The sequence below is a fragment of the Anas acuta genome, chromosome 30, assembly GCF_963932015.1.
Source record: "Anas acuta chromosome 30, bAnaAcu1.1, whole genome shotgun sequence".
Lineage (NCBI taxonomy): Eukaryota > Metazoa > Chordata > Aves > Anseriformes > Anatidae > Anas > Anas acuta.
The window spans coordinates 548,214-562,355 of record NC_089008.1 but is presented as its reverse complement, the minus strand read 5'-3'; the positions used below and the strand labels follow the sequence as shown (position 1 = coordinate 562,355).

Below are 14,142 nucleotides of genomic sequence, written 5' to 3'. Positions count from 1 at the left end.
CACCAACCAATACTTTTAGTAAATAAGGCAGCCACATAGTCACATGTGAAATTAATGGTATTTTCTAAATGCTTCGCTAGGGATGAATGCAATAAACTATTTCTTGAAGCTTTTTTTTAATTAAAAAAAAAAAAAAAGGTATTTTGAAAAATTTATGTAACACAATGTTCTGATTAAGTACACTGAAAAAATAAGTTAAGTACATGGTGTGTGTGAAAAGTGCCTGAGTAGTAGCAAATATTGGCTTTGAGTGCATAGGACAGTTGTTTACAAGACAAACAACTAAAACAGCAGTTTCCCTTTTGATCACGTCCTGTTTTCAAAGCAAACAGGAGCAAAAACAGGAATTAAGAAATGTTTAAACACTTCAAAGAGGAATGTTAACTGAACACAGGCAATCAATTAACAGCAGAAGCAAGGAATGCAATTAATCCCTGGGACTACCCATCACTTTTGTTGCTCTAAACTAAGAAAAAAGTTAAATAAAACTAAAAGCTTCAAGGAAAGCCCCCCGAAAATTGCAAAAAAATATTTTTTCCTTGCAGTCCAGAAGAGAATCTACGTTCTTCAGAACAGACCTAAAGAGAATCTAGCTGTCTTTTTATAATCAGAAGTTAATAAATAACTAGACTTGCCTGACTCCAGTAAGTAAATATACTAGCCTAAATGATCATTTTAAAATGGGCAATTAATGTGTTTGTAAACACCCTATCTTAGATGTATAGTTATTTAAAAAATAAGGTCATCATCTGTATTCTAGAAATATATATCTCATCATATTTAGAAGGCAGTAAAACAGTAAAAAATGTTTGGTTAGTTAAGATAGAGACAAAAATGAAAAATATGATACTAAGTTTTAGATATGTTGAAAATCATAAAATTAAAATTTAAATTTAAAAAGTAGCATAAAATCATCCATGCTACTGGGGAAAAAAAAAAAAAAAAAAAAAAAAAAGGAAAAAAGGAAAAAAAAGAGAGAGAGATAAGACAAGGATTTTAAAATGTACCCAAGTGTTTTAAGTCAAACTTTAAGGAAAAACCTGTAATTTTCAAGATTGTCAAGTAAAAATACTAATACGCAACAATTTCAAATTATGCTTGTTACAGCACAATTAATAGAAAGTAAGAAGTATTTAAAAGTATCCTGGTTTTGGCTAGGATAGAGACTATTCTCATCCTAAATCCAAAACACAGCACCATACCAGCTACTGGGAGGAAAAAGTAACTCTATCCTAGCCAAAACCAGGACAAAAAGCTAAGAAAGAATTAAGGCATGCTTGTCTTTTAAAATGTAATTATGATGTATGAATAATAAATTCCTTTTTGAGCACTGAGAAAAAAGCCCCAAATGAATCCAACGAAACCTGAATTCAAAGGAAATTAAAATTATTTACAATCAATTAGAGTCATTAATTGAAATTATTACTTTAATTTAAATTAACCTAATTAAGGTTATGATAGCAGAGTGGTCTCATTAAAGAAAAAACATTCATGCCAAAGGGGAACAGAAGTCAAACATGCCACACTTCCGAGCAACCTGTGCAATCACCCTGTTGCTCCAGCTCCAAAAAGACCAAATCCCTAGTTGTGTGGAAATTAAAAATAAATAAGGAGCCAAAATGTCAATATCAGGTTTGGAACTGAAAGGAAAAGAGATTTATTTTTTTCACAGATCTCACCTAAAGGCGATGCAGTGGTAATGCACTACCCTTTCTGGGTACCTAATGACTTGTTAATTAGATGTAGACTGCAGAAGGGTGATTTGTCTCAGCATGAGGCAGGCTTCTGGGTCTCCTCTGGAGGCACCTAGTGGTGGTCCTGTGATAAGTGATCCTGAGCAGCAGCATGTCCGGATGGGATTATGAGGAACATCAAATGCCTGCTGCTTTGAGACATGACACTCTGCCCTTCCCCTCTGAACATAAAAGGATGCATAAAAAAAATGTCATTTCTAATTCTCAAGTGCTTATAAATGCAGCCCTCCAGGCTGGTGAGCACAATGGTCCCCACTGGGATAAGCCACAAGGAAGTCCGTGTCACTACGTCATCGTGTCCCCATGTACGCCAGTTGCCCCAAACCAAGCCATTCCCCACCTCCCAAGCAGGCAACAAAGTGAATTGCAGCACCGAGGTGTTGTCAGAGTCCAAGCAGCTTGGGGAGACATGAAGGAAAATCTTATTTTGAATGTTTGAAGCACCTCCAAAGACCCCTTCACCTCCTCTGACTGTGCTTGTTTGCAAACCTGTTTGGTTTGGGTGTGGCTTTTCAAACAGTTCCTGCATTTCTTTTATTCCCTGCCTGGAGCAGCTCCATGCAGCCCTGTATCTCTTTGTTTGCTCTGCCTCTTGGCAAACTTAATTCAAAGAGCTGGATTATCCCTGGGTCCTTGGAATCACTTGCAGCCCTTGCAAACAATTAGGCTTACATTTCCCTGCCTTGTTCTTGCACTGGGGAGATTGGTTTAAGAGGCTATGTTACACAATGCGGGTAATTTTGTATTTGAGCTCTTTGAAAAGCTTTACGTAAATCCTGATGGTGATTGTCCATGCTATTGGTTTATCCTAAGCCCTCTTGTACCGAAACTTTGGCATGAGGATAAAAGGTGGCAGAAGCATCTCAGAAATTCCCCAAAGCAAATACCAAAGGACAGGTTTGGTTAGCAGAGCCGTGACCCAACAGAATGGCTTCAGGAACTGCAGATGGCAAGTGGCAGGGTCAGTCCTTCCAAGGGACAGGGGCTGGCTGCTCCTTAAAAAACCACACAGGTGCTGTTCCACTTGTGTAACTTAGAGAAGACACTGCCCAGAGAATAATCCTAAGAAGCTGTCCTAAAACACACTTTTTGCACCTATTTTGAGTTATTTTGCTTATTTAAGCATAATTTCTAAAAACTGTTGGCTGCTCTGCTGGAATGGGCAATTCATACTGACTGCACAAATCACATCCTCACAGAGGATGAGCCATCTGTCAGCCTTGCTGATGGAAAACCATCTTCATAACCCTACAGTGGAGCTGAGATGCTGCTTCCAGTGCTCAGGGCCCGCAGAGTCACAAGCACTGTGAAGGGTCTTGCCCCTTTCAGTAACTTAGATCTTGGGACTTGTATGCAGGAATTTTAATTTGCCCTTAATGTCCTTTAACAACCTCCAGAATTGCCCAGACCTTATACAGGTGGTACAAAAAGATAAAAGGTAGCAACAGAGGAATTAAAGACTAACAGAGATGGCAATGCATGCATCCATCTCGATATCACCTTTGACTTTTTTCTCTGCAGCTGAATTGAAAATTTCTGCACCTGCAAGGTCTTCATGATTATAGTTCCCATACTCTCCACCAGCACCACCCCATGTACCTCCAGTCACACACTGGTCATATCTTCCTTATCCTCTCAAAACACTTTCCATGATTCCTGGTCTTTTTATTGCATGTCTGCAACAGTTCCCCAAGGTCCATCTCTCTCTCCACTCCTCCCTCCCTCTCTCTGCCTCAACCTCCCCCATTCCTCAGTTTCCCTCACTTAAAATCTTTTCATGGAGTCTTCATGGATTGATGCAAACCGGGCTATGGTTCCCCCTGCTTCTCCATTTGATTCTCTGGCTCTAATTTCCTCCAAAGCTGTTGGATGAGATTAATCAAGATCACTTCTAACTGTGGGGCAGGAAAAATATTTTTTTTCCCTCTCCTGAGCTTTCTCCTTCACTGCTACTGAATAAATGTGGCTGCAGACAGGGATTATCAAGGTGTTGGTGCTTTGTGGGTAGCAGCTGCAGCAGAAAGCAGCTCCAAATAACATACATAAGATGCCAAAGAGGTTTTTTTCCTTCTTTGGGGAGTGCTTGCTGCACCCCTGTCCTTTTCTGACACGGGTAGCTCCTTCCCCTTGTTCCTTTCCAGGCTGGGTATCTGCAGTACAGCATCCACTCTAGGAAGGAGACATCAAGGCAGAGCTAGGTGCAGAAGACATCTGGTCGGTACTGCTGCCAGAAGGGTTTGGTTGCAGACCAGTGCAAGCACAGCAAGGGCAACCAGACACAAGTTACCCGCAAGGTCTCCTAAGTGGATTCAGGATGTGTCAAGTACAGCAAGAGAAAGCCAGGAGAGAGAGGAAGCGAGAAAAATAAATAAATAAATAAATACATTAATAAAGGCAGTTTTATTTAAGCATGCCTTAATAACGTATTTTTCTTTCAAAAATATAAGCATGGTTTAGGAAAAATAATGCATTTAACATTGCTGAACATTATTACAGCTGACAAAAAAAAAAAAAAATCTAAACTGGTATATCAGAAAAGCCTCTCCCCATATGAAAGACTGAGGAGATATTATTTGCTATTACTTCTTACCTGCACAAGCTAAAAGTGCCTTAAATCCTGATTTCTTCCTACTGTCAGTATTTCTGTATGTCAAGCTGTGCCCCCTTTATACAGATGTGCTTCATTATCTGCGTCTGAGCTTGTTTCTTCAGTGCAGCCCATGCACTCCTCTTCCCGCACCCTGTGGTATTCAGCATTGAGAAAATAACTGGAATTTTGGGAAAGAAAAAGGAAAGAGAGACATTTGGATCAATGTAGAGATGACAGCAACTCTCCTGACACTTTGGAGGACACAATTGGTTTTCTAAGAATTGTATACTTATACTTCATAAAACAAGGAATAAACACATCATAAAACAGTAACAGGCATGAGTAAAGAGATACCCTGAACCCTTTGGGTCCTGGGACTGGATGCAGCAAGGCTGGGGTCTGGTGCTTCATCTTTTTCTGTTTCGTTCCCAGGTTCTGACCCAAATTTCTTCATGGAGGGCAGGGTCAAGCCTTGGTACAAGCTGCCCAGGGAAGCAGTGCAGTCCCCATCCCTGGAGATATGAAAGAATATCACTGGGCAGGGAGGGTGAGCGAAATTGTTATAAACATTAGATCAGTTTAATAGTTGCTAATCATAATGATGATTCTTTCTTTCTTTCTTTCTTTATTTATTTGTTTTAAATCTCAGGTCTGCTGTGCCTGTTTTCTGAACTGAGTTATATAGCACATGACTTACTGTATGTGTTCTCTGTCTCGCTGCTTATCCGTTCCAGGGGTTGGTATAGGGTTATTATTTTAGTGTACGGTGTAATGCTGGCTTATGTTATGATAAAATTACTGATCATGAGACTAATCTGGTATTTGTACTCAGCATTGCCCCCAAATCCATAATTCAGAAACCACATCTCAGAAACTATTGATAATTACAACTTTTACCTTCTCTTCAGGGAGCCAATCTAGGGATTTTTCCCACTTGTTCACTCTCCCTTTCTCCTTCACCTCCCCCTTCTCCTCCAGGTGAGTTACGATAGCCCTTCAAAACTTTGAATATCCTTGGGCTATGAGATTTGCAAAAAGATTTTGGTTGTTGTCCAGGTGAGCACCTTGTCACTTGGCTGCTCTGGTGCTGGGACAGCGAAGCCAATAATCTGGAATTAGAGGGCAGGAACCAGGCAGCTGGGATCCATTGCTATGGAAGGGGGCATTGACAAAGCAATGGGAAGAGGAGCACAAATCTTCACCCTCTGGAGGTGTCTCCTGTTGGGCTTGAAGTAAAGGTTTCCCTTCAAGGAAGATCTTGGATGTGAAACAGGCAAGCAGACCACCATGGACAGGGGAATCTAACCATGAGAATTAGCCATGCTGGAGGTGATTTATGATGACCTACACAACAAATATCTATCCAAAGATCCAGGTGAAGTCAAATGTACAGGACCCACGTGGTGGAAGTTTGTATGGAGCACACCATTATTATGTGCCAGCTCATTGGCAGTAATGACCTGAAAAGACCATGAGGAACCCACAGTGGATAAATTGACTAGACAACTCCAGCAGCACAAAGAAAGTCTCTCCTCATCCCTATAGAATCTCAGCTGTGGAGAAGCTTTCTGAAGAGGTTCACCAACTCAAAGAGAATGCTTGGGAGAAAAGATGTCCACCAGCTTAAAGAGAATATATTTTCCTTCCCACTTGCATGAAACAGTGTCTCAGCTATCAGGGGTAAGCATCCTTCCATTCACGTAGTAAGATATAGTGGGTAGCCACCCTGTGCCACCCTGTGGTTTTACCTATGTAACCATGGAGAAGACATGAGAAAATGGGATGGAAAATCTACCTCAACACTAGAGGCACAAGTACGTGAGTTGCAAGGAAAAACAATCAGAAAAGGGGTGAGATTCTAAGAAATTTGCTGCTCCGATTTCCAGTGGGCAGTCCTCCAGACACAGAAATGAAGGTTCTGACCAGAATTAGAGGGGCTCCACCTCCAGCCAGGGGGAGGAAAGGAACAACTGAGTTCATTGGACTGTGTAGATTCAATGGCCTGGCACGTCAGATGCACAGAAGTATAAGGCTTTAGTAGACACCGGTGCACAGTGCACTGTAATGCCATCAAGCTACAAAGAGCCAGAACCCATCTGTATTTATGGGCTGAGAGGGGGATCCCAGCAGGTAACTGTTTTGGAGGCTGAAATGAGTCTTTTCCCTTTAAAGAATGACCCCAGGCAGTTCTCCAAGGCCGAATTCCCAAGGATCTGGGCTCATTTCTCCCCATTTATCAGCTCAGGGTTGGAGGATAAACAGTGGAGAAAGAGCAAGAGCTGTGCTGAGACAAGATGCCCCCTGCTCCCAGCAGGTCACAGGTGTTTGTCTTTTCAGGGATGAGAGTGGGGCAGATGTTTTGGCTTCATGCATTTTTAGGGATTTTAAGGCTTCTTGCTCTATTTTCCTTCTTTGGTCCGTTTTCAGAGGGTACTTTTGGATCAGGCTGCAGCTGCACTTTTTATTTTTATTTTTTTGAAAAAATGGCTTTTAAAGAAAAAGCAATGTGCCATAAACCCATGCAAGTTTAGTGCCTCATTCCTGCAGTGTGCCAAGGTTCACCTTCTTTTACTAGCAGAAAAGCTACTAAAAGAAGAAAATCTGAGATTTTTTTTCCCTGTTCTTGACCTTTTTGTCATAAAGCCAGAAGCCAAAGTATATTTAACAACATTTTAAAAAGCTATGATAACACAGCCTGAGGTGTTTCTTTAGAAAACAAATTGTAATCTCTCAGCAACCTTAGTACATTAGATAAGACATAGATGAAAGTACATCACCACGTAAATAACCATACCAGACCTACAAGATAAGAAAAGCAAGGACTTTACAGTATTATCAGTACTTTTGACACAGGCACAACATGGATTACTTCTTAACTCATACAAACGTGACACAAAGGCTGATATGAAGTAGATCTCCATACCTAAAGAGCTTGGTGCAGAGACCTGCTCTGCATGGCACTGGGAGGCCAGGTCAGACACATAGGTGCTGTTATTTATTATCTAAATTAGCAGAATTTACAGATCTAAAGACAAATCTGTACAGATTTGTATTTTGCCAAGGAGACAATGTCCTGTAAAACTGGAGAGCATCATGGGGAGCCGGGGCAGTAAATGAACCAAACACAGCAGAGCTAAAACCAGCTTTAGCTCAGAACAGGGTTAACTTACCCAAATTCACATAGCTGGAGTGCAGATGGCGTCAGCCAAGCCAACCACAGAAGATACCCTTGCTGTCACTGTGCAGAAACATGTACCAGAAGACCTGACTCAACACAATTGATGTTGGTGTCTCCCTAAGGTGAGGTGAAGTGAGTCCTGGAGGTGTATATTTATTCCAAATGACTGCAAAGAGAATTTAGATCAAATGCCAAGACCAGTCAGCAACACAGCAGCTGTCATATTCCTGTAGTCTAGCCTATAGAAACATCCTGTGCCTGCCACTGCCCTGATACTGTCACCCCTGTGCCTCCAAAATGCTTATTGCTCTGCCTGGGAAAAATAGTAGGAACCCAGGACTATATATCAGATACATCTTTTTCCTCCCAAGTGCAGCTCACTGTGTTTTAAAAGCATATTGCAGCTTAAACTTTTTTTTTAAAATAAGGTTTGCGATCAGCCCCTGTTTAGCAACACCTTTGCCTTCTCGTGCAAATAAGAATGGGAAATAGGGCACTGCAGAAAAGCTTCCAGTTTCCCAGGGGAAGCAGCAAAACTAAAGCAGACTCCAGTTTTCCAGGGGCGCAGAGCAGGAGCTTTTGCTGAAACAGAATTTCTCCTGGGGATGGGGGATGCAACTAAAACGGGGATGCATCACAGCTGGCTTGATAAACAGCTGCCACTGCAGAAGAGTAAACAGCTGCATTAAGCATCTGAATTGCACCTAATTTGTCTGCTCTAAGTCCTTTCTCTTAAGCTTGGGTGTTCTATTTTCAAGATAAATCTGGTTAGGAGTCATATCCCTATTTCACATAAGTCTAGAGGCAACCAGGATGTGACTGAAGACAGGGACTGCTTGAAATCCCAGTCCTCCCACGGGGACACGAGAGGGCTGATAGCTCCTCACCCCTTTCCCTCTGCCACCGCTGGCATTACCATGTTCCCAGCACACAGACACCAATCTGGAGGATGCTCAGGCATGCAACAGCCACCAGGAAGGGGATTTGGAGCTTCTGCCCAGTGCAGGATTGGTCCCAGCGCTGCGTTGGGCTGCACAGGCTGAGACACAGGGAAAGCAGCTGTAGCCACAGGATGGCACCATCAGCCCTGGAAAGGGGACCTTGGTTGTGGCCCCTGGTGCTCGCAGCTGCTGGCTTGCTGCAGCTCAGTTTGGGAAGGGCTGTCCCTGGCTCTGTGGCACCGGCTCTGGTTTTGGTGAGAAAATGGGCCAACACTGACCTCGGACCAAAGCCCTGCCCAGCAAAAAGCTATAGAAAGTGGGGTTTTCTCCTGGGATGCCTTATGCATGTGAATATGTACACGCCAAACCCATGCCCACCTGGGCTCCAGGGTCTAAAGCAGGGGTGCACACAGAAATAGGACATTTAGCACACAGAAACAGGACATTTACTGGCAATTTTTTACATACAGATTCCCAGCTTGCCGAGAGAAGTGGTCACACATTGACCTGGCACAATAAGACACAGAGTGACCCTGCTGCCCTGCTCTATATTAATTCCAAACTGTACAGCAGTGCTTATGGAAGAATGAGCTCCCCAGCACTGCACAGAGTCTTCACTTTAAAGAAAAGCATCCTGAAACAAGTATGTACAAAACTTACCTGCAACACTGCACTTTCCTTGCATTGATTTTTTTTTTCTACTTTTCATCTCCTCCAAAAGGTTTCAGATTCATCCTTTCCTCAAAGTGCTGGCTTCAGGAAACTCCCCCTCCGCAAGTGCAATAGCTGTGCTGACATCAAGCATCCTCCCTTGCTATCTTGATGTATCTTGGTTCCAGCAGCCAGGGCAGTAGCGCACAGCAGGAGGAAATCCCATCAGGAAATCCTACAGGTGGGATTTGCTGGTGCAGCCTCCAGCAGACTTCAGGCTCAGATGAAGCCACATCCCCTGGGGACGTGACCCCTCTGCCTTGCTGAGGAATGTGTTTGAGCAACACTTTTCTGCCCACGTGCTGCCAACTCAAAATAGGGCCCCTGCACCTCCAGGGAGAGCTGCTGAGTTAGTATTTTTCCTTTCATTGTCCCTGTGCTGGGAGTACAAGGGATGTGAAGCAAAACAGCCATGCCCTGAAGGCAGCCTCAGCTGTTTACCCTGCTCTGTAGAGGGGAGGTGGAGGGGCTGGAAATGTTCCTGGGTCACATTAGCAAACAGCAAAACCGAAACAGCTCACCTGCAAGGACGAATCTGAGCTGGAAGGGGTGGGTGCTGAGACAAAGCCCTTAATACAGCCTCCTTAGGTGTGACCATTTACCCAGAACTTGAGCCAAGACTCGGACAGCTTTAGGAAGCTGCCTGGTACAGCTTAAGATTCATCCTAGCCCACAGATAGCAGAAATCGCCCTGGGGTTCCCGGCTGAATGCTTCAGGCACTGAGCTGTGCAATTACAGGAAATGCGTTGGATTCCCAACAGCAGAAACCAAGCAGAAAAGGGACAAAACAAGTAGCTGGAGCAGCCGGGCTCCATCCCTTCCCTTCCACCCCAACCCTTTGCATCCTCTGACCTCCAGGTGGGAGGTTTTCAGCTGGTTTGTGCCCCACGTCAATAAAAAACTATGGGGAAGCCTCTGTTTCCTATAGTGCAGCAAGAGCTGCTGCAACTTCTGAATTTGGGGGAAGGGAAGCGAGGAGGTAAAGGGAAAATACTCAAGAAATGCAAAAAAAAAAAAAAAATAAGGAGGGCAAATAAAAGGAGTGCAAATGGGCGTTCATAAATACAAAGAGCAGCTAAAATGCTCTCAGCTGTCCTGAGGAAGGAAAGGTGGTGATTTATAAGGACAGCTGAGGGTTGCCTGAGCAGTTACATCAGAGACACACAATCTGGAAGGCAAACACTGGCTTCTTGTTTGAAAACAAACACAAGGGCTGGTTTCCTCATCCACTTCTTGCAGGGGAAACAAGTGCCAGCAGTGCTGCAGCCTCGCGGGCTGGTGGTCAGAAGTGCTGCCCCTGGACTTTGAAACCCATCCTTCTTCTGCATCCCCGCATCTTGGGTGGGTTGCCGTGGGTGAGCACCAGCAGGCTCAGCTACTTGCTTGCTATGCCCAGAATGGGACAAGGAAGAGAAAAAGAATCCCCCAGAATGGGATGGGTTGAGGTAAAGAGAGTTTAATAGGCAAAACCAAAGCTGCATCCAAAAGCAAGGCAAAACACAAACTCATTTAGTCCTTCCCACCAGCAGGCAGGTGTTTGGACACTTCCAGGATAAGCAGGGCTCCATCCTGCATAAGGATTACTTGGGAAGACCAACTCCATCTCTCCAAACGTCCCCATTTTCTCCTCCTTTCCTTGGCCTTATATTGCTGAGCATGACACTGTACGGCATGGGACATCCCTCTGGTTGTTTGGGGACAGCTGTCCTGGCTCTGTCTCCTCCCAGCTCCTTGTGCATCCTCATCCTCCTTGCAGGCAGGGCAGCATCAGGAGCAGAGAAGTCCTTGGTCCCATACAAGTGTCGCTCAGCAACAGCTAAAACATTGGTGTGTCGTTGCTGTTTTCATCACAAATCCAAAACACGGCAGCGTACCAGGTGCTAGGGAGAAAATCAACTTTGCCCCCACCAGAACCCGTAGAGGAGTGCATGTCCCAGGACAACACCCCCACTTCACCCTGCCTCCTGCCTGCCCTGGGTGTGATTGGGCTCTCAGGGAGGAGCAGGGCAGCCCAGAAGGCTGCATCCGCAGCCCCGGGAACCCAAGAGGCAGTGGGTTTCTTCTTCCCATCTGCACAACTTGGGCAGCACCAGGTAAGGGTCCTCTTGTGTGTCCCAGGAGAGCAGAGCTGGGGTCCAGGAGTGATTTCTGTGCTTGTTTTTTTTCTCTCTCACTCACCTCTGCTGTCAGAGCCCAGCTCCAGTCCAAGAAATCTTATTCTGGGGTGTCTCGGTAGGTTTTTTTTTTTTGCCTCATTCATCCAACCCACACCAGCCCCTTTTTTTCTTCTGAGATGCCCTTGGGATATCCCAGCACATCAGTGGGGCATGATGTGGACTTACAGGACCAAGCTCCCTCGGGCACCTCCATGCTGCCTCATCTCCCCACACCGAAGGGTTGGATCCTCTCATCTCCTGCTCCCATGGCTCGGATGAGAAATCAGAGCAAAGAAATGGATGAGAAATCAGAGCAAAGAAATCAGAAGCTCCCTGCTTCTGCTGCCCACCCCAGCCTGTCCCCTCTGCCATTATTTTGAAGATGGATGTGTCAGCTTGCTTCAGTGGGGCTTGGCCCCAGCCTGGACCCTGCCCAAATGCAGATTGTGCCCCTCAAACCCCACTGCACTTCTCCCTCTGGATTTCCAACCCCTCTAGGCTGTCCTTTTCTGTGCACCAGCAGCCTGACCCCATGGAGAAGCACAGAGACCTCGAGGAGATCCTCCTCAGCGTGCCCCAGTCCCGGAGCGTGGGAATTGAGATCACCAACAAGACAAGCGTGACCCTCCGCAATCCCAGGTTTGTAAGGTGCCCACCAGCCCCCGGATTTACAACGTCCCCAAAGCTTGGGCATGAATCTGAGAGCAGCAAAACCTGGTGTGCACAAGGTGCTGCATAAAAGCTGCAGGGGGAACAAGGAAGCAGACGGGAGGTAGAGGCACCCACAGCCTGGGCTGGTGCCAGCAGGGTGAGGGGACTGCCAGAGCCTCGTTAGCCTCGTTAGCACACACCTTGCAGAGAGAATGCTCAGCCCTGAGAAAACACAGGGCTGGACAAATGCCTGGGTTCCTTGGGGCTTGTTTATCCGAGGTAAAGGGCAGCCCATCCACTCCCACCCCACCGTTTGCTGCAGGGTCTGGGATCACAAAATGGTGAAAGGGATGAGGTTGGGAGGGACCTTTGGAGGTCGTTTTGTCCATGTCAAGCAGGGGCACCTACAGGAGGCTGCTCAGGACCACGTCCCGACAGCTTTTGGATATCTCCAAGGAGCCTCCACCACCTCTCTGGGCAACCCATGCCAGTGCTCCGTTGCAATAAATGATGTTCAGATGTTCAAAGGGAACCTCTCCTCTTTCAGTTTGTGCCCCTTGCCTCTTGTCCTGTCACTGGGTGCTGCTGGAAAGAGCCTTTTCTGCCAAGCTGGTTCCCAGTTGGGTGCCTCCTGGTGCCTGGGGTTGTTTCTCCCAGTTTCAGGACCTTCCACTTCTCCTTGTTGAACTTCATGAGGTTCCTGTCACCCACGTCTCCAGCCTGCCCAAGTCTCTCTGGATGACAGTGTGACCCTCTGGTGTATCCACCACCCCCTGGGGTTTTGTGTTGCTATAATCTGCCCCATCATCCAGATCATTAATGAAGCCAGACCCTGTACTGACCCCTTGGGGTCAGTGGTGACTCCTTGGTGACTTGGTGACTTGGTGACACTCCAGTGGTGACTTGGAAGTGGTGACTTCACCACTTCCCCGGGCAGCCTATTCCAATGCCTCACAACCCTTCCAGTGAAGAATTTTTTCCTAATATCCAACCTAAACCTCCCCTGGTGCAACTTGAGGCCATTTCCTCTTGGTGCCTGGGAGAAGAGACCGATCCCACCTCGCTGTCGCCTCCTTTCAGCTAACTCGTGAGCGACGTGGAAACCTTCCAGCCTGATTTTATGGTTATTTCTGGTCTCCCCACAGCTATTTCTGCCAAAGCGGTGAAGTCTTCACGCCCCCGTCACCATCCATCAGTCCCCAGTCCAGGGAGATGTGCGTCTTTGTGAAACGCCACCTGAGCGCCTGGGGTGTTTCCGGAGCCCTCTTGTACGTCTCGGAGCCCTTCTCCTTCGCGGTGATGTTCTACAACCCTAGGAACAACACGATATTTGACCACCAGTACGCGGTGGAGATCTTCCAAGGGCCAACCATCTCTGGGAGCCTGGAGAGCCTGTACTGGTCTATGCGTGGGGACCGACCCCAGTCCCAAACCTACAGGAAGGAGGTGCTGGACAAAAAAAACTCCTCCATTGTTGTGTCCGATGGGACCTATAGCATCTCAGCCACCATGTCCAACCACAACAAAGCCGTCCTGAAGGTGCTGGTGGAGGAGACGCGGGGGCCTCCACCAAAGTATACACCCAACTGCTTTCCTCACCCCAAGGACATCTCCAAGGACAGGCAACCCCAGGCTTTCACCTACTTGCCAAAATAGTGACAAAGCTCCATGTCCTGGAATTTCGTCCCCACATTGGGAACCCAACAGTTTCTGCACAAAGCGTGCAGGTTTGGTTTTAATTTATGTGTCTCCTCTGATTTCATGTCCTTTTCACCAAGCCTGCTGACAAACTGGGCAGGCAACCCAAGAAACAAATCATTTTCAGATTTCACATTGAAGTTTTACAGATCTCCATCCTCCAAAGCTGAGAAATTAGGAAATACTGAAGAAAAATAAATCAACACATTTCTCTGAGAGCTGCCCTTCGTGCTTTTGGGGTTGATCATAACCAATGCAGAAGGAAGAAGGCTCCAGCATCTCAAGTTTTCAGCCGTCACAATTTCCATTTCCTGAAATAAAATCTCTTGTCCAGACTGAGGGAGAACAATGGCTTTTTTTCGGTGCTGAATTCCCCCGATAACGTGCACTGGCACTTTCTCCACCTGCTGGGATCGTGGCTCCTCAACTCAGTTTACCACAAACACACCCGTCTTGCTTGGC

The 14,142-nt window shown here is 45.9% G+C and overlaps 1 protein-coding gene and 1 long non-coding RNA gene across 5 annotated transcripts in view; one reads left to right on the top strand and one right to left on the bottom strand.

The window, feature by feature from the left end:
• Positions 1-14,142, top strand: part of LOC137846120 (uncharacterized) — a 25,092-nt gene extending 10,950 nt beyond the window's left edge. Inside the window, exons 1-3 of one of the 4 annotated variants that reach the window (XM_068663834.1) lie at positions 9,707-11,268; positions 11,855-11,970; positions 13,128-14,142. In XM_068663834.1, coding sequence (XP_068519935.1) covers positions 11,104-11,268; positions 11,855-11,970; positions 13,128-13,638 — 792 coding nt within the window. In that variant the 5' untranslated portion in view covers positions 9,707-11,103 and the 3' untranslated portion in view covers positions 13,639-14,142. Of the gene's footprint in view, positions 1-9,706; positions 11,269-11,829; positions 11,971-13,127 lie in introns of those variants that run through there. The other 3 variants (XM_068663833.1, XM_068663835.1, XM_068663836.1) reach the window with 3 other exon arrangements.
• Positions 977-9,681, bottom strand: LOC137846131 (uncharacterized). The gene is made up of 4 exons (XR_011090397.1): positions 9,124-9,681; positions 7,515-7,688; positions 4,345-4,522; positions 977-4,053 (listed from the first exon to the last, which is right to left on the bottom strand). It is a non-coding gene; the product is annotated as an uncharacterized lncRNA (long non-coding RNA).